We start from the raw sequence: 23357 nt of genomic DNA on the forward strand, positions 1-23357 counted from the left end.
TTATTTCGTTAAATAAAATTAAAACGATAAAGCTTATTATAAAATAAATTATTAAAATCAAAATACATTATTCTACGTCTTCTAAATTCATCGCAATACTTCAAAATTTAAAATTCAAATTCAAATTAGGATGAATTAAATATAAGTAATAATATTATTTAAAATAAATAAATAACATACCTTTGAAATCAAATTAAAAATAAAAAAATGCCACGTAACTAATAAAAATGATAATACTAAAAATTCTCTCCTAAGTCCTTAATTAGTCTTCAGTTTTGTTGAGTACATTAGTTACTACTACCTCTCAAGTTTAACATATAAGCTTGGTATACAAGGAGTTAAGGTGCGTATTTTTTTTTCTGATAATTAATGTACCATATCAGTTAAGCAAATTAACAAACTCGATCCAAGCAATATTACAACAACCATTTCCTAGCTAATGCTTTCAAGAGTCAAAGTGCTGCAGCACCACCTCCAATTTGTGATCTTATGGCCACGATCTCAGCATCATCTTCCATATTAAGCTGGAATATCAAGTTACAGTAATATAAAAAATTAAACTATAGGTTAGTTGTATGAACGAAAAAGGACTATAAGTAGATGCACAGTAACAAAGGTAAATAGGTTGAAATAAAATGTCATGCACAACACTAAATAAAGAAGAAATCATGAGGAGTGGTAGCATCATTCTCTCCAGCACATTCAATTCATTCTACCACACATTTTACTATTGGTTAGAAGAAAGACACATTAACATAGAGAATGTGTTCAAAAGAATAAATTAGAGAATCTATTATATTATTAACATTTCTCAATTATGAAATATTAGAAAATATATATGAACACTAAGAATTTTGTGTGACTTCATATGAAAGAAACTAACCATTCTTGCTGTATGTTTCCCCTTAATGTTAAAACCGTCATAAATGAACTTCAGCGTCTCGTAATCCAAATTCTGTCGATCACAGAATTCTTTGAATACATTAATTAACTTCAAATCCCGGTTCACCTTGAAGAACAAATTACGCCCATCCTACGGTTCAATGAAGAAAAAGGTGAGAACTCGAATCTTGTATTGAATTCTTAATTTAAAAAATTAGCTTAATTCCATTTTTTTTTATGTCTCTCAGTATAACAATGTATGATTGTAATCTCATAAGTTTTATCGGTGTCAATTGGGTCTCTTTTAAGTGTTGCAATATATTGTAGGATTTTAGTCCTTGGTTCCAATTGTGTTTATTATATCTCTCAAATATCACAATTATACAATTTTAATCCTCCATGTATATATATTAACAAAAAATTGGTGTTGATCTATTAAACAAAGGAATTAAAATCATACAATTATGATGCATTAAAAAATTCAATTGGCGGAACGTGAGGACTAAAATAGTAAAATCACATGCATATAAAAAAAACTAAAAGTACAATTAGCCCTAAAAAAATTAGGCAGGAACGGTTTTATGCACAGTTCCATATAACATTTGTTATAAAAAAAATATATCATGTAATATTTGATGCATGAATATAACTTTTGTTCAATATGACAATCAGTATCTGTATAGACATTACAGGTCTACATCAACATGCCAATACATATTTATAGAAGATTGGTACATACTGTTTAATTTATACATATGTGTAGACTCTGCTAAAAAATTATTAGGAAAAAAAAAGGATTATTGTGGAAAGAGTCATGCATACACCTGAAGTTTGATTTTTAAGTTGACAGAATCATCATCTGGTGGAGATTTTCTCTTAAGTGGACCATTGGTAGCCATATTCTTCTACTGCACACACGAGGGGAGAGATGTAAGATTTCACAAACCTAAGGCAAAACCAAAAATTCCACCAACCATGAGTTTCTTTTTGAATATAGAAGAATAATTTTTTTTTCTTAATTATATTTAAACTATAAAGACCAAAAAACTAGGTCTCATTCCCAAATAGCATTTGAAAATGGCCCAGAAACTATTGAGATGGGTAGGAAAAATAAACTGTTTTTCTGTCAGAATGTGAAGCAAAACCTCCAAAGCCACACTAAGTTGAAGAAGGGTGGGTACATGCATTTTCTTAATTTTATTCTTGTATCAGAAAGGTGCGGAAGAATAAAGAGATAAAAAACAAAACACACCAAAAGGACAGAGAAGTGAGCACAATAACTTTTTGGTTTCAAATGAAAGCCGAAACCATTTTATTATGGTTGTGCCTGTACGTTAGTTGTAGTATTTGTTTCAGTTTTCTAAAAGGTGTTAAGAACGATAAATTAATAGGACTCGAGAATTTATTATGATCCCTATTAATTTTTATAACACATACAAATATTTTTTTGGTCTTCAATGTTATTAATTATTTTTTTATAATTGAAAATTGTAAGTACTTATGATATAAAGATTGGTTGAGATTATATACTTGCGGACTACCTAAATAATTTTTTCATTAATGACAGAGAGGTTCCTTGAGTAGTGCTGAGTTTCAATTACCAACGAGTCACAAAAAAACTGATTATTCGTATGATTAGAAAACAAGAAAGTACTTTATATATTTTCAAGGTTTTTACATCAAATTTATTCACCAAACATTGCAATCCACACATATAATATTGAGTGAGCTCTTCACAAGAGCTATCAGCATATTATTTCAACTGAGTAACGAAAGCAAATCAAACGATGAACCTGGCATAAAAATAGGAAAAAACACAAAAATAAAAATGAAAAGTAAAAAGGAAAAAGAAACCCACCTGTAAAAGAGAGGGTTGAAGGCTTGAAGCTGAGATAAAGGCTTTCAAGAAAAGGTGGAAGGAGAGAAAGACAAATGTGATGTTTAAATTAACTTCTTCAGGTAGTTTTTTCTCTTTCAGAATTTTAAAATGAACTGGGAGAAAATATATTGCTATTTAGCAAAGGCTGCAATTTTTCAAAGCTCCTAGTTCCCAGAATCTCTCTACTGTGTACATTTTCAAATTGATGTTTAATATCCAATGTTACTTTTCATAAGGTGATGACGATATATTGCTGCAGCCTGCAAAGGGAATTGATTCCCTCTTGATAGCTTTCAATGTTGTTGGCCTAGCTCTTCTTTCTTTAGATTTTTTATGCAAGAAGCTACAAGCCTACTAAATTAAATGTAGCTTCCGAAATTGGCCTCTTATTAAATATAAGCTCTCTCAATTTATTCTGCACTTTGTTTTTTTTATAAGAAAGAAGAAGAAAACAGTACACCTTTGCGTTTCTATTTAAATTGGAAGTATAAATATTACCGTGTAAATTTAATTAGAAGCAAAGTTTTAGGCTTTCATGGAAACAAATTTTATTCATGTTTTGCTTATCTCTAGACCAAATTCTAGATTAATTAGTATTTTTTGTCCTAATGAATCGAAGAATAAAAAAATTTAGGCTTTCACATTTGTTATTCAATTACCAACTGGTTGGTTAGAGTATAGTGGGGAGTGGAAGTTGTCTAACAAAAAAAATATTATTTTGGAATATCACATGTCCACATGTAATTTTGAGTTGTTTAAAATTTGAGAAATTTATTTATATAAACAACTATTTTTCATGACTTTGTATTAAATATAAGAGAGAAAAATAAAATATTTATAAGTTTTTGTTTGTTTTTTTGTGAAAAAACATTTACAAGTTAAACAACTTGTTAATAGAAATAATCATTAGAGAGAAAATCAGCTAAGTTGTTTAAGATTAAAATAACATAAATTAGATTATTTATATCAACACTGTTGGAGATATTCTTAGTCAACTTATACAAAACCTATTTTAAAATTATATTTAATTTGATTTAAAAATTATATCTATGATACTTTTTTTTACTAGTTGACAAAATAATTTTTTCACTTATAATGCATAAAAAAATCAAATTAAAAATGAAAGAAATAAGAGAAAAGACAATAGAAAATAAAAATAGGGAAATTTTACTTTATTTGCTTGGGTAAATAAAAAGTGAGTGGAAAAAATAAATAAATTATATGAAAAATATTTTATTTTAATTAAAAAATGAATAAAACTTAAAAGAATTATACTTTTTAGGATATTATTTGTTAACATAATTTTTTTTATATTTTTTATGTTAGAAGAAGATTGTATTTTAAGAAAACTAAAACAAAAAATTGATGCCATTCTCCTACTATATCCCCTCTCGAGTGTAGAGAATATATTATATTTTTTTTCTGTTTTTCTTGAATAGCACCCCAAACGAAGATGAATCTTTAAATGCATGTTAAAATTAAAGTTTACAAACTTAGGTCCCGTTTGAGGTGATTGTGAGTTGAATTTTTTTTCTTTTCAAACTTAGTTTCAACTTATTTCAAAAACAATAAAAATAGGTTTGTGGGTTTTAGTTGTTGGTTTATTCTAACCCACACTTCTCCTTCACCTTGTTGTTCGTCTCTCCTCTACCGTGGAGATCAGCAAAATCTCCCCCTTCTGTGCCACGGAGACCGACAACACCACCATCGAACTCGCCTCTGCCTCCTCCCCAATCCTCAGTCTCACCATCGGAACACGCACAACACCCTATGCATCCATTGTATCCCTCTCTTCATCATTTCCCAATCCTTTATTCCCACGCTAGCTCATGAAATCCTTTATGGAACGTGCGAGCTCCTACACGATCTTCCTGCCGCAGTGATTCTCGACGAGGAAGCGCGTGGCGGTGACACGCTGCGAGGCACTGAGGAGACAGATCTCATAGAGGAGCTCGACACTACAGGCCTTGAAAGCGACAAGGAGGTCAGGGTCGACCTTGGAGTGGATGAGCGAGCCACGGACCTACGCGCCGACGATGAGACAATTCTGCTTGACGCTAAAGATGTCAATGGTTTCTTCAATTGTCAGAGAGGAGAAGCCCTCACGAATTAAGGAAGTAATTAAGGGTGCGTATTCGTACCCAAGGCCGAGGCGGTGGGCAAGGATGTCAATTCGGCCCAAGATGTCAAGGGTGCCAAATTGCAAGGGGAAGGGCACCGGGGGAGAGCGAAAAGGCTAGAAGACTTGATGCTCCGATGACCGCACTGCTAGGACTTCTTGAAGGAAGTGAGTTAAGGACGTCGGAGATGGGTTTCACAAAATAGCAACAGTGAGGAACTTATTAACAACTTCTAAAATTTCAAAACTAAAACTCAACACTCAAAACTGAAACTAGATTTAATTTTTAATAATTTCAAAATTGAAATCAGAAAACCATCTCGAACGGGACCTTTAGTTTGCAAGTTGAGTTTACAAAAATATCTAAAATCTCACTTCACCGAAATTGAATTTTTAGACAATTTTTCTCTCAAACATACTTTTCATGGATAATCAAACAAAACCCCAAATTAATTTTAGTCTCAAACATATTTTTAGATCCTCTCACCAAAAATCTAAGCACACCCTAAATCATTATTAGTTGGTAGTAACTTGCAACAACGGCACGGATACTAGGAAATCAATTTCTATGTGAAGCACATTCCAGGAAAGCCTTTTCACACACAAATAATAATAAAAATACAAAATTAACTGAAAAAAAATTCAAATAAACTATTCACATCACGTACTAAAATCATCAAAATTTGATAAATCGTTACATCTCCGTTTCTCATCCGAAGAGGGATTTCATTCTTGATTTCGCAAAATGTATGAATTTCTCCAAAAGTTGTCTTATACATGATATCCTTGCAGGAATGCACGACATTTTATGTTCTTCTCAAAGAACAATATTTTCAGCAGCGGTCTATACTCTATTTTTTTTTTTGAAAGAATACCAAATCCATTATAGAAAGTTTGACTCCATTTTGATAAAAAAAATGCTACATTGGAAGGTGCACCAAAAAAATTGCACCCGGACAAGAATTAAAAGAAAAGAATCAAATTTACAAGGAAGTTACAGACTTACAGTAGAGAAAATTATTAGATCAAGTTGTCTATAAAAGCTGAAGACTGGATAGTCCTTAAAAGCTCCCTCAAATTAGCCAATACATGGCGTGGCCCCAAAGTCTTGGCATCAATGAAATTCAAAAGCTGTTCTAAATCCTACAATCAGAAAATCACGAGAGAAACGAGCAGTAAGTCAAGGTTAATTAGGACTGATAATGTGTACACTGTACACAGTACTATATATATCAGATATCGTTCAGACAACCACACTTCAAGAAAAAAATTAATGAGAAAAAAGGCACCAAGTATGAGAAACCATATTTGAGTTATAATACAGAATTAAAAGTCTAAGCCAACCTACCAGCCAACACCAATGCAAAACCAAAAGCCTGTCAATATAAGTGTTAATCTTGCTACTCAATTTTGGGAACAGGATCACCTGCAGTTGTTTGTAAACTGCAGGGTCCTGCAGTTAAAATCAAATGGTCTAAAATATTGTAAGGTGCATTTTATTATATTTTTCAGTGTATGTAATGCATTTTTAATTGGTGATGATTTCTTGACAATGGAAATTCAACTGCAGAACAATCATAATTATGTTTTTTGGTAGGAGTAAACCTTTGGGAAGAAAACATGAGATGAGTTCTTGAACAGATGTTTCTTAGAATTAAAGCATCTCATGTAAGCATAAATCAAAAACAAACTTCTAATCTTTCATGTCATGAAACGAACAAAGGCATTTGGCTCCTCTAGAGTAAGTAATCTCAGCTGTTGATAAAAAAAAAATCAACGGTTAATATTTCAATAAATCCACAATTGGTTATGCACTTATGCATGCACATGTAATATTTACTGTTGATTTTCTCATTGGCAACTGAGATTTGTTACTTTGCCCTCTAAAGTGAAATTTCAAACAAAGGGTTGGGAAAACAAAAAAAATAGAAAGAAAAAAAAAACTAATTCTGGTGGAGGACCCATCCTCACTTCCAGTAAGCTAACATACAGGACTTAATTCTCAGAGTAAAATGGAAATCTGCCAATTCAGTCTCTCTTCATTAAACAGAAAAACATAAAAGCAAGGTCAAAATAATTTCTTAAAATCAACCAACATGTTGGAAATTTTGGGCAGAGTCCCAGAAAAGTAGAATACTTTGTCTTACAAAAAAACAACACAAAAATCATAGCCAGAAAGCTAATTGCGTGAAACAAATGGGAAGTAAACTGCTAACCATTCAAAAGCAAAACGCAGATCCGGCAATCTTGCAAAATATGTGTAATGTATAAAGTCATCAATGAATATAAAAAGTCCATGATCCAAACAAACAAATTAGACAAATGATAAGGGGCAGAAAGTGTCAGCAAAAAAATGCACTAAATTGTTTTCTCAGGAGTTCAGAAGAAAACAATGAACAAGATAAGACTATCCCTGTTATGTATTGCCTTAGTTCAAACAGAGCACTTAAATTCAAAGATTGAGAGTAACTACAATGCAAATATAATATATACCTTATTTAGTAAGAAAACAGCATAAGCTGCTCTTGTTGTGTCTTGACCTTCTAAAAAAAGGGGGAATTTCACATGTTTGGCATTTATGTTTGCATTTGATGAAGCTTCAGACGATGTTAGCTCTGTTGAAGGTGCATTGTCAATAATATATGAATGAGAAGCACCCAACCGTAAAGGATATCGCAAAGGAACTTGCAAGTATGAGGCTATAAGTGAAACAGCCTGCGAGAAAATCAGTCTAGTAAAGTACATTTCAATAAATAAAAAAATATAAAAAGGGAGACATTTCAATAATTATTAGCTCAACGGTCATCCACATGAGCTACAATAAGAAATGCTGCAGCTGGAAACACAGAAGTTTGGTATATGATAAGAAAAAGCATTGACGATTAAGTTTGCCATATATAAGCCATGTCAAAATATGAAGGCTTAAATACATTCTTCATCCCTGCAAATATACTAGTTTTCACTTTTAATCCCAGTAATTTTTATGTTTCTAATTTGTTAACATTCAAACCTTTTAGTTTTGGCTCTTCCCATTAGTCATGAAAGCATTTTTGTAATGGAAGAACAAAAAACTGAAGGTTTGGACATTATAAAAATGTATTTAAACCACGATCTGTATATGACAATTTAGAAACCACTATATTAGTAAGGATGAAAAAGGTATTTAAACCAAATATTATATGACAATTAAGAAGTTGTACATCAAATATTTTGGAAATGGATCACAAAAGGCATAAGATAGAATAACAAGAACAGTTCTGAGGCAAAAAAGGGCCAGGTAGGTTCTACTAATACTTACATGTGCAACATATCCTAGGGCTGTAGCAGAATTCTGAATTTCCTTTTTATCAGTGAAAAAGCTCATCTTCCTAAAAGATAGCACATTCAAATGCAGACCATGAATTGTTAAGGATCCTTGATTAATTGGTTTAAGTCCAGCAGAAGTCCCTGAGTAATGAAATATATGAAACTTTTAACAATAAAATCCAGAGAAAGTATCCCTTAGAAATGCAGTGAATATTAGCAAAAAAAATTGTGATCATTTAAATGAGCAGAAGATAAACTATACTTAACATTCAATGAATAGCTATGATCTTCTCGAGCATCCAAAGGATCAACCATATCAAAATCTACTGTACCAAACTAAATTATAAAATTACAATTTAAGGTCATTGTCAATAATCAATACTAGTGCAGAAGCATCAAAGAAAAGAACAAGACATGAAGCACAAACATCAGACAGATGAAGTACAGAATGAAAGACACCCTTTCAACACAACAGCCCAACTTAAGGAAGAACTATATCCAAGGTGCCAGTAAGAAATTAAGGGATAGTGATTGAACCATCCAGTATCTCAAGTTTCTTAATTTATTTAAATTGCAAGTTTCTTATTTTGCATGACCTAAGCTATTTTTTTTTACCTTAGGGGCACTATCCACATAGAAAAAAAGACTATTATTGAGCTAATCGTTACCTGCCAGGCTACCTAAAGGATATGCTTCAAGCTCTTGCTCTTGTGCTGGCCCAACCAAGATCTTAACAGGATAGAGCATTGAAATTTGAGATGTCATATATTGTTGCCTCTTCCTGAGCATCTTTTGCAATTTTCTCAGATGAACATAACCATTTTCTTCAGACAGTAATCTACTTGATTCCTATAATAAAAGCATCATCAGCCTTCTAGCTACAATAACACCAGTAAAATACAAACAATAACCCCTTTTCCCCAAAAACAAGAAATAATGATAACTTATTTAGGTTCAGCTAAATAAATTCATCAATATCATTTCTCACACGGACTAATAGAGAAAAGGAAGCTTTTAAAAAATGAGGACATTTGAAAGAAAACAAGAAGTTCATTTCTGAAGGACAGGTACAAGTGGAACAAGGAAGGTATACTCTATTCAATTGAATATAAATTCAGTCAAAAGCAAAAAAGAACAATACTCCAAATGTCAATTTGCAACACATACTTCAGCATCAATAAAATGAATCAATTTTTTTAATCAATACAACAATGCATTCCCCCTATAACTACTGAACATTTTACATTTAATTATGTCCAGGAAAAAAAAAGGATATTATATCAACAATCAACTACAATATGACATAAACTCACCTGGAGATTTCTGCTGGTTACAGAAAGAGCACCCCCTGACACCAAAAGAGATTGCACTGCACCACTAAGCTGCTCCTCCTGCTTGCTAGCTTCCTCCTTTGCCAGCCTAGAACATATAGACATATTCTCCATCAACATTTTCTTTGATTCCAATTTCTGACGCATCTCCTCAAGTTCATTCAACCGACCCAATGATTCAGCATTGACCTGTTAGGCAGGCTCATTAATTAGGGACAAATAAAAAAACAAAAAATCAACCATACACCTATATATTGGAAACTTCAACATGGCTGATGTCAACTGAAAACAGCAAATACCGCAAAAAAGCATCCCAAGGTGAAAACAAAAACTAAACCACTCAACACCCTGACAAGACTGAACTGGTGTGCTAAAATAATCTTAGCAGCATAGTTATCAATCCCGGATAATGGCACAGAGCAACCAACCCCAAAAACGGTCACAGCAAGATAGACGATAGTGGGATGACTACTATTACAAAATTTATTCATATAATTATAAATTAAATAATGTGTGTGTGCATGCACTCTCAAAAACATATCCATAATTAAAAGTCATAATTTTAAGCCAAACACAGAAGTTAATAGCTAGAGTAAAGAGAAAAAATGTACAGCAAGAAAGGGCACAACAGTGAAAGAAAGAGAAAACAAAACACATACATGCTCACATATATATACCCCTCTTTGAATTGAATGGAACAGACCCCAAAGGATGTGAGTAGAGACCACAGAACAAGAGTTCCACAGATTGTTAGTTGGCTGGAAACACAGTTGAGAGCTTTGGGTCAGATGGTTTACATCGAAGAGAGAAGAGGCCACCCCTTTTGATGTGAACAGAACAGACTGCAAAGGATGTGAACAAGGTAGAGACCACAGAATGGTGTGCCAGAGTTCCACAGCTTGTGGGTTGGCCGGAAACTCCAGAGTGCCATGGTTTGGCCAGCAATGCAGTTGAGAGCTCTGGGTTAGATGGTTTGCGTTGAAGAGAAAAGAGACTAATGAAAGTAATTTGTTATTTAACCTTTGAAAGGAGTGAGAGTGGGAAATAGTTTGTGTTCTGATCAAATATAAGGGGGAAGGGGGGAAAATCCCAAGATTGCCCCTCATAAACAGCACCAAATGACATTGTTCAAGGGGGTTTCGTCTTTGATGCAATAGCAGTCGCAATTCATGTCACTCCAGGCACGACGGTGAGTTGCGACATGGCAGGCTTCCATGGAGCAGCCCATAGACATGACACTCTGCAACACCACTATAGCAGTGCTATAGCGTGACTGACTACAATGTTTTGCAGGATATTCTGAGTTGGAATATGGGAATAAAGCATTTCCCTTTGTTCGGATATCATGGATCTACTCATGTTGGGCACACTTACCAGTTAAGATCCAAGATACGCAATAGAAAAAAGTCGTGACACACCAATGATTGTACACCTACTCAGACCCACTGATAAAATTTAAAACACAAAATGATCCATGTAAAATCAGAAAATTATTGCTCTTAAATCCTCTCCCATAAAAGGTAAAATATGCCTCATGTTATAATTTATAATCAAAGGTATGTAGTTACTTGTCCTTATTCTGATAAAAGAGTAAGATTAAATGGTAAATATTTATATTAGGACAAAAGAAGTGCCTGGTCAGAGATAATATGCGTTCATAAGAAATCAAAGGTTAAGAAACAGACTGAAAAATACACATCATCTTAGAAAAATGAGAGATCATCCAGTCCAGCCATAACAAACCTCAACATCACTAAACAGTGGTCGAGGTCTAAAGCCTCTTGGTCACCAACTTTAAAACCACAATCCGAAAACAAAATGGGGATAAAATAGCCTACGCATAAACCAATGGATCCGCTTATAAGGTAAACCCTAATTTGCGAACAGGCCACAAGTAAGTAGTAATAAACAAAAAATAATAAATAAATAAACAGTTCGCTTCTAATTCATTTTCATGATAAATGCAGTTACATTCATCTCCCCTCCCCAATTCCATTTCCTTCCGCCAAGAAATTTCGTAATCAAACACAGAACGCGATTCCATTCGCCACTCGAGCTCACATTCTCCACGACACCAAACGCGCCGTACCTCCGGCCACTAAATTCCAACTTCATTTCCATTTAATTTTCATTCGTTACAGTAAACTCGTCAAAAATGCAAACACAACTCCCGAAATTCAAGAAACTTAGGATAACACCGTCATCGTAAACCTGGTTTCGGTATTTAGCAATGGCTAAACCTAAAACTAAAACCCTACCTGGATTAGGGACTCGAGCTTGTGCTGAAGATTCCGCTTCTTCTCGTTGGCTTCGTGGAGTGCAGAAGAGAGACTCGCCAACCTTGCAAGATCGTGCTGGAAGTCATCCCACTGAATGACTTTCACATGATCGGGATCAGTCGTGGTAGTCCGCAATGAGACAATCTGGCTTGGTGGTTCCATCACGGATCGAACTCATCGTCTTCGAGTGAGTGAGTGACTGATCAGGGTCTCAAGCTCTTCATCGACCCCTCTTCTGATTTTCTCGGGAAAATGACGGGAGAGAAGGAAAATCGCGACTTGGTCTTCGAGAATGGATGTTGCAAAAGTTAGTTTTTTTTTTTTTTTGGATTATTGAGCCGCGAAATAGTGGACACGTGGAAAACGTTCGCGGTACTTTCTTTGCCTTTGAACATTTGCTGCTTGATCCTTCACTCCTTCGCGTATTTGAAAAAATTGAAGTGGTGAAAAAATTGAGGATTAATACTCTTTTGACTGAGTATTATACTCTTAGATGTGTTTAGTGGAGAGGAAAAAAATAATATTGGAAAAAAATGTATTTTTTTAATTCACATTTTTTTTACTTTATTTTAATTTTTAAGTTTTTATTTTATTTTTATTGTTCAAATCAAATACATAATTTTAAATATATTGTTTTTAACATACTTTCTTTCACCTAACCTATAGATTGTCTCCTTCTAATGCATAAAAGTAAACCATGGATTGTCTTAAATAGATAGAAAATAATTTGATTTACTAAATTGGTTGTGCATTACCTATAAACGATAAAGACTTGTAAATTTAAGAGTTTAAGTGAACTAATTTTAAAGTTTATAAAATTTCTTTCATTTCTATTAAAGAATATAAGGGTCCAAATAATCTTCAACATTTCTTGTGTTCTATCTTAACTTTATGACATATTAGACACTTAGACATAGAGTTAATCATATGTTTTTTTATTGATGATCTCTAATACATTTTTTAAAAATTTTACTACATCTTGATTATCCCTAAGTATAAGATGAACTTATCTTTAAGAGTTTATTCAAAAAAATCCTGGAGGTTTTTCTTCTTATGAACGATCTTCCCTTTCTTAAATAAAATTATATCACGAATCAATAAAGTATAACTTTGTTGGTTCACAAGAGATCATGAATCTTGTTTTAAAGATTTATTTCTCTTAATTAACTTCCTAAGGTTGCTACCAAATTTAACCAGTGCATCTTAACGCTTAAAGCATTGAGAAACATTCAAATACACTCATTTACACTCTTCTTAATAGGTTTACCTCTTACACCATCATACAAGTCACTTATTCATTTTTTTGAACCCAAATTTGATATGAGTCTAAGACTGGTCAGGGAATCAAATTCACTAAGACCTTTGAGTGTATATTCAATGACGTCCAATTAGTTTCTCCATTAAAAATAGAAGTAACACATGTCTCATTTAGATGTAGATACGTTGAATAAATAAATATGTCATCCTTAATGGTGATATCTCTCGTTTTATTCCAATGATTTAATGTGTATTATCATTACTTCTCAAAAAGTAATATCTGACTCTAAGAATAACAAAAGTACATCATCTTTATAATTAACAATTAGATTCTCAAATCCAATTGCAAAATTCTCATCAACTAAAATAACCACAAATTAGATTTCAACACACAAAAGAAAGTCACCTTCAAATCCTTAAAAATCTTGTGGAAACCTCTTAGAAAATTGTATTCCCCAACAAAACACAACAAATGGGTTGCACAAAAATTCTCAACATTTTCTTATCAATAACCTTAAATAAATCACATCCAAAAAAATCATTCCATGAAATTTTTAAAATAAGTTGTTCTACTCATTTTTTGAAGAACTCTAATTAAGCTCCAAGCATATGTCATTGTTGTGTTAAGATTTTTTTTCCAAAAAAAATGCTAGAGCTCAAGAGAGACTAATTAAGGAAGTTAAGAGAGGTTTTCAGAATGGAGAAATAAGTGGTTCTGATGATTTTGGCTTTGTGTAAGTGGTTTTAGGACACACAAACCGGGGCGCAAACAGGATAGTTCAAAACCCATTTTTTTTTTTTTGTCAAAATATACATTTCCTTCGTGCATATAACTACCACTTGTTATTATCACAACCCTGACTTGAGCTACAAGTGCTAGTTAGGCATTCTGGGTGGTGTTGGAAAGTTAAAAGAGAGATCTATAAGTTGTATTTGTGATAGAAAAGCCTAAATTAATCTGTAAAATGATGCAGAATTTATTGTAAGTTTGCCTTGATGTAATGCATTTTACACTTAAATTGTGTTGAGCTTATTCTAATAAGCATATCTCAAGTTTTAAATGTTGTATTCCAGTCAAACTAAAAATATATGAAAACTAAAATAGATTTACAACATGAAAGACATCTAAAATATAATTTAATCCTTAAATGTGACGACATTAGAGAAAATAATTAAACGCGTGAGTTGTCTTTTAACAAGTTTTCATGCAACTAGTATTTATTGAATCAATCAATGACTAATGGACTCACACATGCATCACTTTAAAACAACAACATTAATTAGATTTGTGTCCTACAAGATACCATCCTCCACTCCTTTCACTCGAGGAATAACAACCACTAAACACACAAATGGGAGTTTTTTGGGAAACCCAGACTTCTCAAGCTTCAAGTGAGCCATTAAAAATACACATGGAAAATAAATATTGATTAGAATGCTAGTAGTAAGAAGCTCGCGTGTGTATAAAATTGAAAAAACTTCACTTGAGCTTTTTATCAAGGATGGTCTTTCTTTTCATCCGCAATGAGACTTTCATTTCCAAAATTAAGGAGTACATGACTACATGTCATATGATTGGTAGTTTTTATTCTAGCACATTTATTGAGCAAGCAACTCACACGCGAACTAGCTTGTCAAACATGGATCATCATTTTTTTTCTTCCCTTTACAAATTTAGGAATTTTGTGCCCTACCTTGTATAGACATGCTTAACCGATGTAGTAGACATCTCCACGGTGAGAGTTTGACTTGTTTTTCTTTGTTTTCCTACCAGTAAGAAGATATTATTAGCTTGTTTCCATTAAACATTAGATGTCAGGTTAATAGGTGAACCAAAATTATAAATTAAAAAAATGGGATCAAATTAAAAAAAAAAAGTTATTAGATTGTGAAATGATGTTAGTAATCATAAGGGTAATTAAGAAGAAAAATACACTGTAAATACATCATTTTGTCAGTGTAAATTAAAATAATTAGTAATTTAGGCTAAACAAAGAATAACTAGTATTTTATCGGTGCATATAATAAATATTTTTGTATAATTATTAGATACTTATTTTATACAACAAAAAATTATAATTCATATATAAGTCATTGTAATTAAAATTTGTAATAAAAAATATTTTTAACATATAAATTATATTTTAGATTTATTATAAACAATTTACATGGTGACATATTATCATTATTATTATTATTATTTTATTTTAAGAAATATTCAAATTAAAGTTATAACTAAAGATTTTGAAAATGATAGTTTGAAAGAGATATTGAATTAAATTAAATGGTTTAGTTTACATGATCTTATCTCAAATGTTGTTAGAAACGTATCTAAAATTTAAAGATAAAATATATATTTAAAATTTATTTTTGATATATATATATAAAGGGATTATTTGAATCAACAAAATTTTTTAATCTTTTATATCTTTTAATTTATTATTTTCATCTCCAATTTAAGATTAAGTTGTACTATATTTCAAAAAAGTTATCATAGTTAAAAATAATTTTAGATTACAATACAATTTTTTTAATCGTAAATTTAATTATAATTTATATTTAAAAAATATTTTTATCATGAATTTAATTATAAATTTATTTATTATAAATTTTATGCATTTTAATTGTTTATGCATTTCACAGGATAAAAATACCAGTTTTATTTAAATTCATAAAAAAGAATTAACTTCAAAAATTAATTTGTCGCAATTTTTAGACGTCCAACAATTAAAGTTGGTATTTTCATTTTTTACATGCATTTATCATTGAATTAGAGGGATTATTTACCCTAATAATAATAATAATATGGTAGCGGTGTTGTTGGCATCTGCATTTTCTACCCGAGAAAGCAAAAAGCCCAAGCAGTCGTCTTGGTGCTGCCGATTGGTCAAAATATATAAATCCATTTGTTGAAATTTGTTACTGTATTGCATTGCGTTTGCTGCACCCATCAATGGCAGGCGTTTCTCTCAAGTGCGGTGACTGCGGTGCTCTGCTGAGAACCGTAGAAGAAGCGCAAGAGCACGCTGAACTCACCTCCCACTCCAACTTCTCCGAATCCACCGAACCGGTTCTCAACCTCATCTGCACCGCTTGCTCCAAACCCTGCCGATCCAAAACCGTCAGTTCCACACTCTCCGATCAACAATTCCCGATTCTCATTTTAGGGTTCAATTCCTTTTTTTATTTGATTATTATTAACTGAATCTGTTGGTTGGATCATGAACACAGGAGAGTGATTTGCACACGAAAAGAACCGGCCATACCGAGTTCGTTGACAAGACTTCCGAGGCCGTTAAACCGATTAGTTTGGAGGCTCCGAAGGTGGATGCAACTGCTTCATCGGAAAACCCTTCCGCTGCTGCATCCACTGACCAAAATGAAGGTAGTTTTTAGTTTTAAGTTGAGTTAATTACAATTTAATATTCCTAATCTAAGATTGTAAAGCTATAAAATAAAGGCGTAATTATTCGTTTGGTTATCATACCTGCACAATATTTACGTTTTAGTCCCAATACATACACTTTTTAACTCGTATTAGTTCTTACACATACTTTTTTAGTGCTTACACATACACTTTTTAATCTGTTTTAATCCCTACAGGTTTGGATGCCAGGAACTAAAACTGATTAAAAAGTGTATGCATAAGTATTAAATCGAGTAGTAGTTTTAGGTGTAAGAAGAGACAAAAATTGGAACAGAAATTTTCACCCTTATTCTTTCAGATAATGAATGATGGCATTGGATGTTTGGTTTATAAGCTCAGTGGTTAATGGTGATGTATTTTTAATTGGCGGTTTGCCTGATTGCGATTTGTGTTGTAAAATGCAGAAATGGTTGTTCCTGAAGTGGACAAAAAGCTGCTTGAGGAACTTGAATCCATGGGGTTTTCAACGGCACGGGCAACGCGGGCGCTTCATTACTCTGGTGAATTTACATGCAGTCCTATTCTTTTGATATTGACCATAGCTGTGTAGTGCTCTTTACTTGTTCAAGATAGTGATATTCTCTTATTTCTAGAATTTTTTTTCTGACTTGTTTTTTGCTGTCTCATGTGAGAAGATTAATAGAGGCTTGTGTAGTTTAAGTGGATCAAATGCTCCATGTAAAAGAAATAGAGGAAGAACCAATTAAGTTTACCTTGGTCTGAAGTGTTTTATTGAGAATATGATTTGCAATAGAGCCTAGTCTAGTATGTTGATTGATCCTGAAGCTGATCCCACCTAGTGTGATAAGGTTTTCTTGCTATTGTTGCATTTTATTTTTTCTGTCTGCCTAAGTGTTATAAATGGTGAAAGGCCAAATTCTTCCATATAAACACGCCTATGGCGCCTCCAAAGGAGGCCTCTCTTCACAAGTTGCTTGTGGCGGTTGCCAATCTGCCATGGTGCTGCCATTTAACAACATCGTTCTGTCTTGAAAATTACTTTCTTCTTTTGATTGGATAGTTCGTGGAATAGAGATCTGTAGTTATTAATGCATCATGGGGCATTATGGAGTATGTTAGCTGTTTCATTATACGCATGACAGTCTCTAGGATACATGTCATAAGTAGTCAATTTATAGGGCATTTTCAATACACCATTGATGTTATTTATATCTGGACATTGATAATTATTGAGTCTAGATATTAAACCTGGGTTCTCCCTTCTACAGGTAATGCTGGCCTTGAGTCTGCCGTAAATTGGATAGTAGAGCATGAGAATGATCCTGACATAGATCAGATGCCCTTGGTACAATATTTATTTTTTTAATATCGCTTATTGTCATTATTTGCTTAATGGCTTATTGCTTCATAAGTAATAGATCTGATGTTGCAAACTACAACACAAATAAGAGTAGTTCATGTTATGAATAAATCTTAAAATGTATTCAGTGTAATTAAGTCGCAAACTCTAGTTCCTAACCTGCTGATTAATGATTCACTCAGGTACCTACCAACACCAAAATTGAGGCTCCTAAACCTTCGCTTACCCCAGAAGAATTGAAGGCCAAACAGCAGGAACTAAGGTATAAAGCTGAATTCAGATAACATTCATACTAAAGGGGGAAGTTATGAAGCTATTTTAGGGTTTTAATACTGTTATGGACAAAGTTCTAGAGAATAATTTTAGATATGCATTGATTCATTTGATAGATGTAATGTATGATGATGACCTAGGGTAATCCCTAATCTGCTTTCACCTGACCTGTAAAGGACACATTCGATGCATTCTGTTATTTTTGTAAGTATCATAGGCTGATTAAGTGAACACCTAATATTAATATCATTGTATATTGTACCCTGATTTATAAGTCTTGAAGTAGTTAACTGTTAGAGATTAGAAATCTTTCTGCAGATTTCTGTGTCCTCTATCATTGTGTGCAGGTTATATACTTGCCATTAATACACGACAGTATTAATGCTAGCCAGAATCCATGTGAATCGTGTCAATGTATTGTGTTCTGGCCTTCTGAACTTTTGCTCAGTTGATATTGTCATATGAAGATTTTTGAAATTATGTAGTTTAACACATGCTTACATGTGTCCAGAACTATAGTTTACATGTGGCTACTTTTTAAGCCACTTTATTATTACTGGTATATCTGTAGTCTGTGTAATCATTGATTTTTTAAACTATAATCTCAAGGGAGAGAGCTCGTAAGAAGAAAGAAGAGGAAGAGAAGAGAATGGAGAGGGAAAGAGAAAAGGTATGTTGCAGATTCATCCATTTGATTCTCACTTATTACTTGTGACTTTCATTACCGATATGCACGTGTATTGAAAATCTTTACATAATGGAATGTATGAGGATGTGCATATATGTAGATTTTGTTAGAGATATAAAACCAACCATGGGTCCTTGACATGGTATATGACTCTATGACCCATTGGTCAAGGAAGGGTTCCATACTTGCTGCTTTGCCCACCTGGTCAAAGGTTGAATTTCAGAGCAAGATAGAGTGAGCTTGTTAGTGACATTGCTAGCCCAAATGACTCTTCTGAGAGGCATGTTAGAGATATAAATCATTTATGAGCCTCCACTTAAGAGCTTAAGCTTTTGGGAGAGTTGGTCCTCGACACATGATGTAGTATTGCTTCAAAAATCAATAATTTTTTTTGTCAATTATTGATTTCAATTATATCAAAGTCTATATCGTAAATGAACTGTTGTTCCTGTCATGTGGTAAGTTTAGGTTGATTAACAGTAATGGATTACCCCATCTGTGTATTAGTATATTCTTGAATTGAAGTTTACGTTATTAAATGTAAAAATAAAATAAAATTCTAGGCTGTTAAAAGTATTTTGGAAAGTGTTATTGTTTTCTTTTCTAAATTGTATCCAAGGTGGTTTGAGGGTTTTGGTATTAGTTTTATGACCCCTTTGTTTTAGATTTTGGAAAAGACAATGTGTGCATGCACAGAAAATGAGATACTTTTGGAAGATGCTCAGCACCAGTTGGGGTTGGTAGAAGAGTAATCCAAACAGGTCCATAGTCTTATTATAAATGTATAAGGCTTGTGTTTGTAAGTTGTAACCCAACTATTCAAAGCACTTTTAGTGAATCTAGTTTGCATTCCCCTCAATTCATATTAATCTTTTCCTATTAGCTTTCATGGGTTAATTTTTGTTGTGTATATGTTCTTTGGTCAGACCAGTTAATAACATTGTAATATAGTATTTCTTGACACATTTGTCCATATTTGTTAATTTGGATTTTCATTTCCTTATCTGTCATGTTTTTATGCAGGAGAGAATTCGCATTGGCAAGGAGTTGCTGGAAGCAAAGAGGATTGAAGCTGACAATGAGAGGAAACGGTCTGGCTCAGCTAGTAAATTTATTGTCGCACATCTTGTGTTTTGTTTTGAATGCACTCAGCTACAAGAAAAAAATGCTTCCTCTTGCAGGTTGTTGGCCTTGAGAAAAGCAGAGAAAGAGGAAGAGAAAAGTGCTAGGGAGAAAATCAAGCAAAAGTTGGAAGAAGACAAGGTTCCAACATTTCTTAACCATTATGTTCTCTCTTGTTCTTTTATCAAACCTGTTCTTATCTGGCTCGAGAGTCAGATCATATGAATGGTTTTTTGTTGGGTTTGCTTTTGGAAGGTGGCACCTTGGGTGCCTTGTATTTGCTATACTCAGTACTTCTGGTACTGTTATGTTTCTCTATTAATAATACTATACTTTTGCCTTCCAAAAAAAAAAAATATGAATGGTTTTTAATTAGAATTAGAATATGAATCCCAAATACTTAAATCCGTGTCCCTGACCTCTATTTGATTTTGTTTTACCTTATGCACATTAAATCTTATTTTTGTCATTTGGCTGTAGTTGGATACTGATAATACTTTTTGAGATTTGTTTTTATTTTCCCTCGTGATCATTTACTTTGAAAACATACTTTTGAATGATGAGTCTTTCAAAAGATGGCATGACAAATCAATTATCTTCTATTGGGAGATTTGAATGAAGTTCCTTTGTTTCTCTATTATGACAGGCGGAAAGAAGGCGGAGACTTGGATTGCCTCCAGAGGAACCCTCAGCAGCCAAACCTTCACCTGCACCTGTTGTGGAGGAGAAAAAGGTATGAGCTTGGCCAAAAATAATAATGGTTTCATTTTTTTTCCCCAGCTACATGTTTATTTGAAATTTGTGCATGCAGAGTTTTGTGCCTGTTAGGCCTGCCACAAAAGCCGAGCAAATGAGAGAGTGCCTCCGTTCTCTCAAGCAGAACCACAAGGTACATTCTTGGGGAAATTTGGGACCTCTGTTTAGTTGACAATATTAATAACTGTTTGATAGTTGTTAATGAACTGGTATCAATTGAATATCTAATGGTAATAGCATAAGAGGTACCATAGAAGCCTCCATCACTTGATGCTAAATGATACATTTTTAGTACAAATTATGCAGATAGCTTTACATCCAAAAAAGTTTTTGCCCCCTGAATCTTTCTATTTAGGTTCTTACTGCAAGCGCAATTGCATAACCTTTTTGTGTTCATGAAGGACAACTGGCCTACCTCGGCTTTTGAAAGAATACTTTTTTTTTTGAAAGCCAAGAAAATAATTTTATTAGAATGAAACCAATACTAGGTACAAGAAGTACCAGACTGGTTTGGTAGCATACAGCAAAGAATACTTACTTTTATATGCCTAAATGTTGCCCTTTTATTCAGTCAACTGGTCCAGTGCATGAAAGAGAGAGGGTGTTTTTTGGATAGAAGCGAGCAGATGTACATCTGGAGATGTGCTATTGATGAATATTAGTGCACTTTAATAGCATCGTTAATGAATTCACTGGTTGTATTATATCTGAAACTTCTTTTAGCTTCATAGATTATCTTTATGTTTCTCGAAGGCAACAATTTGGTTGTATATTTCTTTGAAGGACTCAAATTTATATTCTCTTATAAAAATCATAAACTTCTTGGTATGATTTCAATTATTTTCATTTTGATTTCTATTGCTTTTATTTTGGATGGCCAGAGAAGTATATTGTATACCACGTCCCATTTAATCTGGAAAAATGAGGCCATTTTTTTTATATACAGTAGTGATAACGTTAACTGCATTTTACATTCTGCTAAAGGAATTTGATTGCTTACATCACAGCAATGCTTCTCAACTATCGTTTGTCTGCTTAAATATTGTGACACCTTAGCCTATTTACGTGTTCACTTATTCTTGGAGCAGGAGGATGACGCCAGAGTGAAGAGAGCATTCCAAACTCTTCTAACTTATGTAGGGAATGTTGCCAGAAATCCCGATGAGGAAAAGTTCAGGAAGATACGTCTTAGTAACCAATCTTTTCAGGTATATGGCCCCATCTTTCTCTTGTCTGAACAAAAGCAGGGCTTTCAATACTAACTTACCGCTAGATCATTTAAATACGATATATTTATGGTAAGTCTGTGTTTATGTTGGGTGTGTTTTACAGGACAGAGTTGGTTCCTTGAGAGGGGGAATTGAATTTCTAGAAAATTGTGGGTTTGAGAAGATCGATGGCGGCGAGTTTTTATTTTTGCCTAGGGACAAAATTGAGATGGCCGTCCTGAATTCAGCTGGATCTGAACTAGACTCTGCAATAAAGAATCCCTTCTTTGGAGTTCTTTAGATGAGGCAACTGTTATAATCCAGAGTCTCGATAATTATAGTTTCATGTTTCGAAGTCTGAGTGCTACCGTTTGTTTATTAAACATACTGTTTTTTTTTTTATTTACCTTAACTTTTGCTCAAAGGTATCTATAGAGAGATTTGTTACTTGACTGTCATAAGTTTACGAGGTTTATACAAATTTGTTTCATGACTTCATCTTATGTCTAATGATTCAGTTTAAGCAGAATTTATAATGTAAAAATTGAACTAGTGCACATTGAATCTAAAGTTTTTAAGACGCTAGAATTTGAAAGTTTAGAAAATAATTAGTTTTTTATTGATGTATTTTATAGAAGTAACTATTAAATTTTGTGGTGACTTAAAAATCAATTGTAAAAAAAGCGTAATTTTTTTCTTTAATAATAATTATTGGTAAGACGATTTTGGATTATATTATATGAACTATATAATTTCACTTGTCCTGTATTTGAAGGGTTTTATAATTCTAAAGAATTTTAAATTTTATGAATTTTAATTGTTTCAATTAAAATTCATTCATTTTTTTCCTTTGGATAAGAAAATTAATTTTTTTTTTCATTTTCAGAATCTTGTGTTTGGAGTTAAATTTCTTATTTTGTTAAACAATCAAAATATTTGTCTAAAATTTCTAAATCAGAAGTATTGTTCAATTAACTGTTATAGTCTAAATAAAATAGAAAAGAGCATGTTTTTGTATCATCCTTTTTCTTGTATCATGTTTCTTCCTTTACGTGCTCATCAAGACGTGTTAGAAAATAATTTAGTTAATTAATGTTTTTGTTAACAAATACACTACCAAATTATAAAATCAATACTTTCTTGAATCCTATATGCATCATTAACTACTTTTTTGTCGTTAATAAAAAACTTAGCTCATTGAAGAAATTGTATGAATATTATAAATCTGTATTACCGTTGATTTTTACGGGTAAAAAAATTTACTTTTTTGTCACTACGAACTTGAATGCAATATTAATTATTATTTCATCCCAATCTCGAAAATAAGTAACAAAAGTCTAATGAAAAATAGTTTAGGAAAAATATTTATTTTTTAATTAAAATAATACAATGTAATAAAATTATCTAATTTTGTTAATAAGTGTGATTTTTTTCTCTTATAATCGACAGAAGGGAGTAGCCTTAAACATTAGATATAAAGCCTCTCATTTTTTTTCTTCATATTTACAC

At 32.6% G+C, this 23357-nt stretch overlaps 3 protein-coding genes across 4 annotated transcripts; 1 reads left to right on the plus strand and 2 right to left on the minus strand.

Annotated features, from left to right (window-relative positions):
• Window positions 1–219: 219 nt before the first annotated feature.
• On the minus strand, window positions 220–3119 carry LOC114420981 (small ubiquitin-related modifier 2-like). 2 transcript variants are annotated; one of them, XM_028386715.1, is made up of 4 exons: window positions 2741–3119; window positions 1707–1790; window positions 884–1033; window positions 220–524 (listed from the first exon to the last, which is right to left on the minus strand). In XM_028386715.1, the coding sequence occupies exons 2-4, from the start codon at window positions 1779–1781 to the stop codon at window positions 453–455; spliced, it is 297 nt and encodes a 98-aa protein (XP_028242516.1). In that variant the 5' UTR covers window positions 1782–1790; window positions 2741–3119; the 3' UTR covers window positions 220–452. The 2 variants fall into 2 exon arrangements, with proteins under 2 accessions (XP_028242516.1, XP_028242514.1); XM_028386713.1 differs by having other exon boundaries at window positions 1707–1828.
• Window positions 3120–5666: 2547 nt separating this feature from the next.
• On the minus strand, window positions 5667–12114 carry LOC114421675 (UV radiation resistance-associated gene protein-like). The gene is made up of 6 exons (XM_028387728.1): window positions 11776–12114; window positions 9500–9706; window positions 8855–9035; window positions 8179–8327; window positions 7374–7595; window positions 5667–6023 (listed from the first exon to the last, which is right to left on the minus strand). Exons 1-6 carry the CDS (start codon window positions 11956–11958, stop codon window positions 5901–5903), a joined length of 1065 nt encoding a protein of 354 aa, XP_028243529.1. The 5' UTR covers window positions 11959–12114; the 3' UTR covers window positions 5667–5900.
• Window positions 12115–15868: 3754 nt separating this feature from the next.
• LOC114421676 (UBX domain-containing protein 1-like) lies at window positions 15869–22346 on the plus strand. Its single transcript, XM_028387729.1, has 12 exons — window positions 15869–16174; window positions 16285–16438; window positions 16885–16980; window positions 17710–17786; window positions 17984–18063; window positions 18684–18744; window positions 19786–19853; window positions 19944–20025; window positions 20531–20617; window positions 20696–20773; window positions 21729–21848; window positions 21973–22346. Exons 1-12 carry the CDS (start codon window positions 16007–16009, stop codon window positions 22147–22149), a joined length of 1248 nt encoding a protein of 415 aa, XP_028243530.1. The 5' UTR covers window positions 15869–16006; the 3' UTR covers window positions 22150–22346.
• The last annotated feature ends 1011 nt before the right edge of the window (window positions 22347–23357 follow it).

This window comes from Glycine soja, chromosome 8, assembly GCF_004193775.1.
Source record: "Glycine soja cultivar W05 chromosome 8, ASM419377v2, whole genome shotgun sequence".
Taxonomy (NCBI): Eukaryota; Viridiplantae; Streptophyta; class Magnoliopsida; order Fabales; family Fabaceae; genus Glycine; species Glycine soja.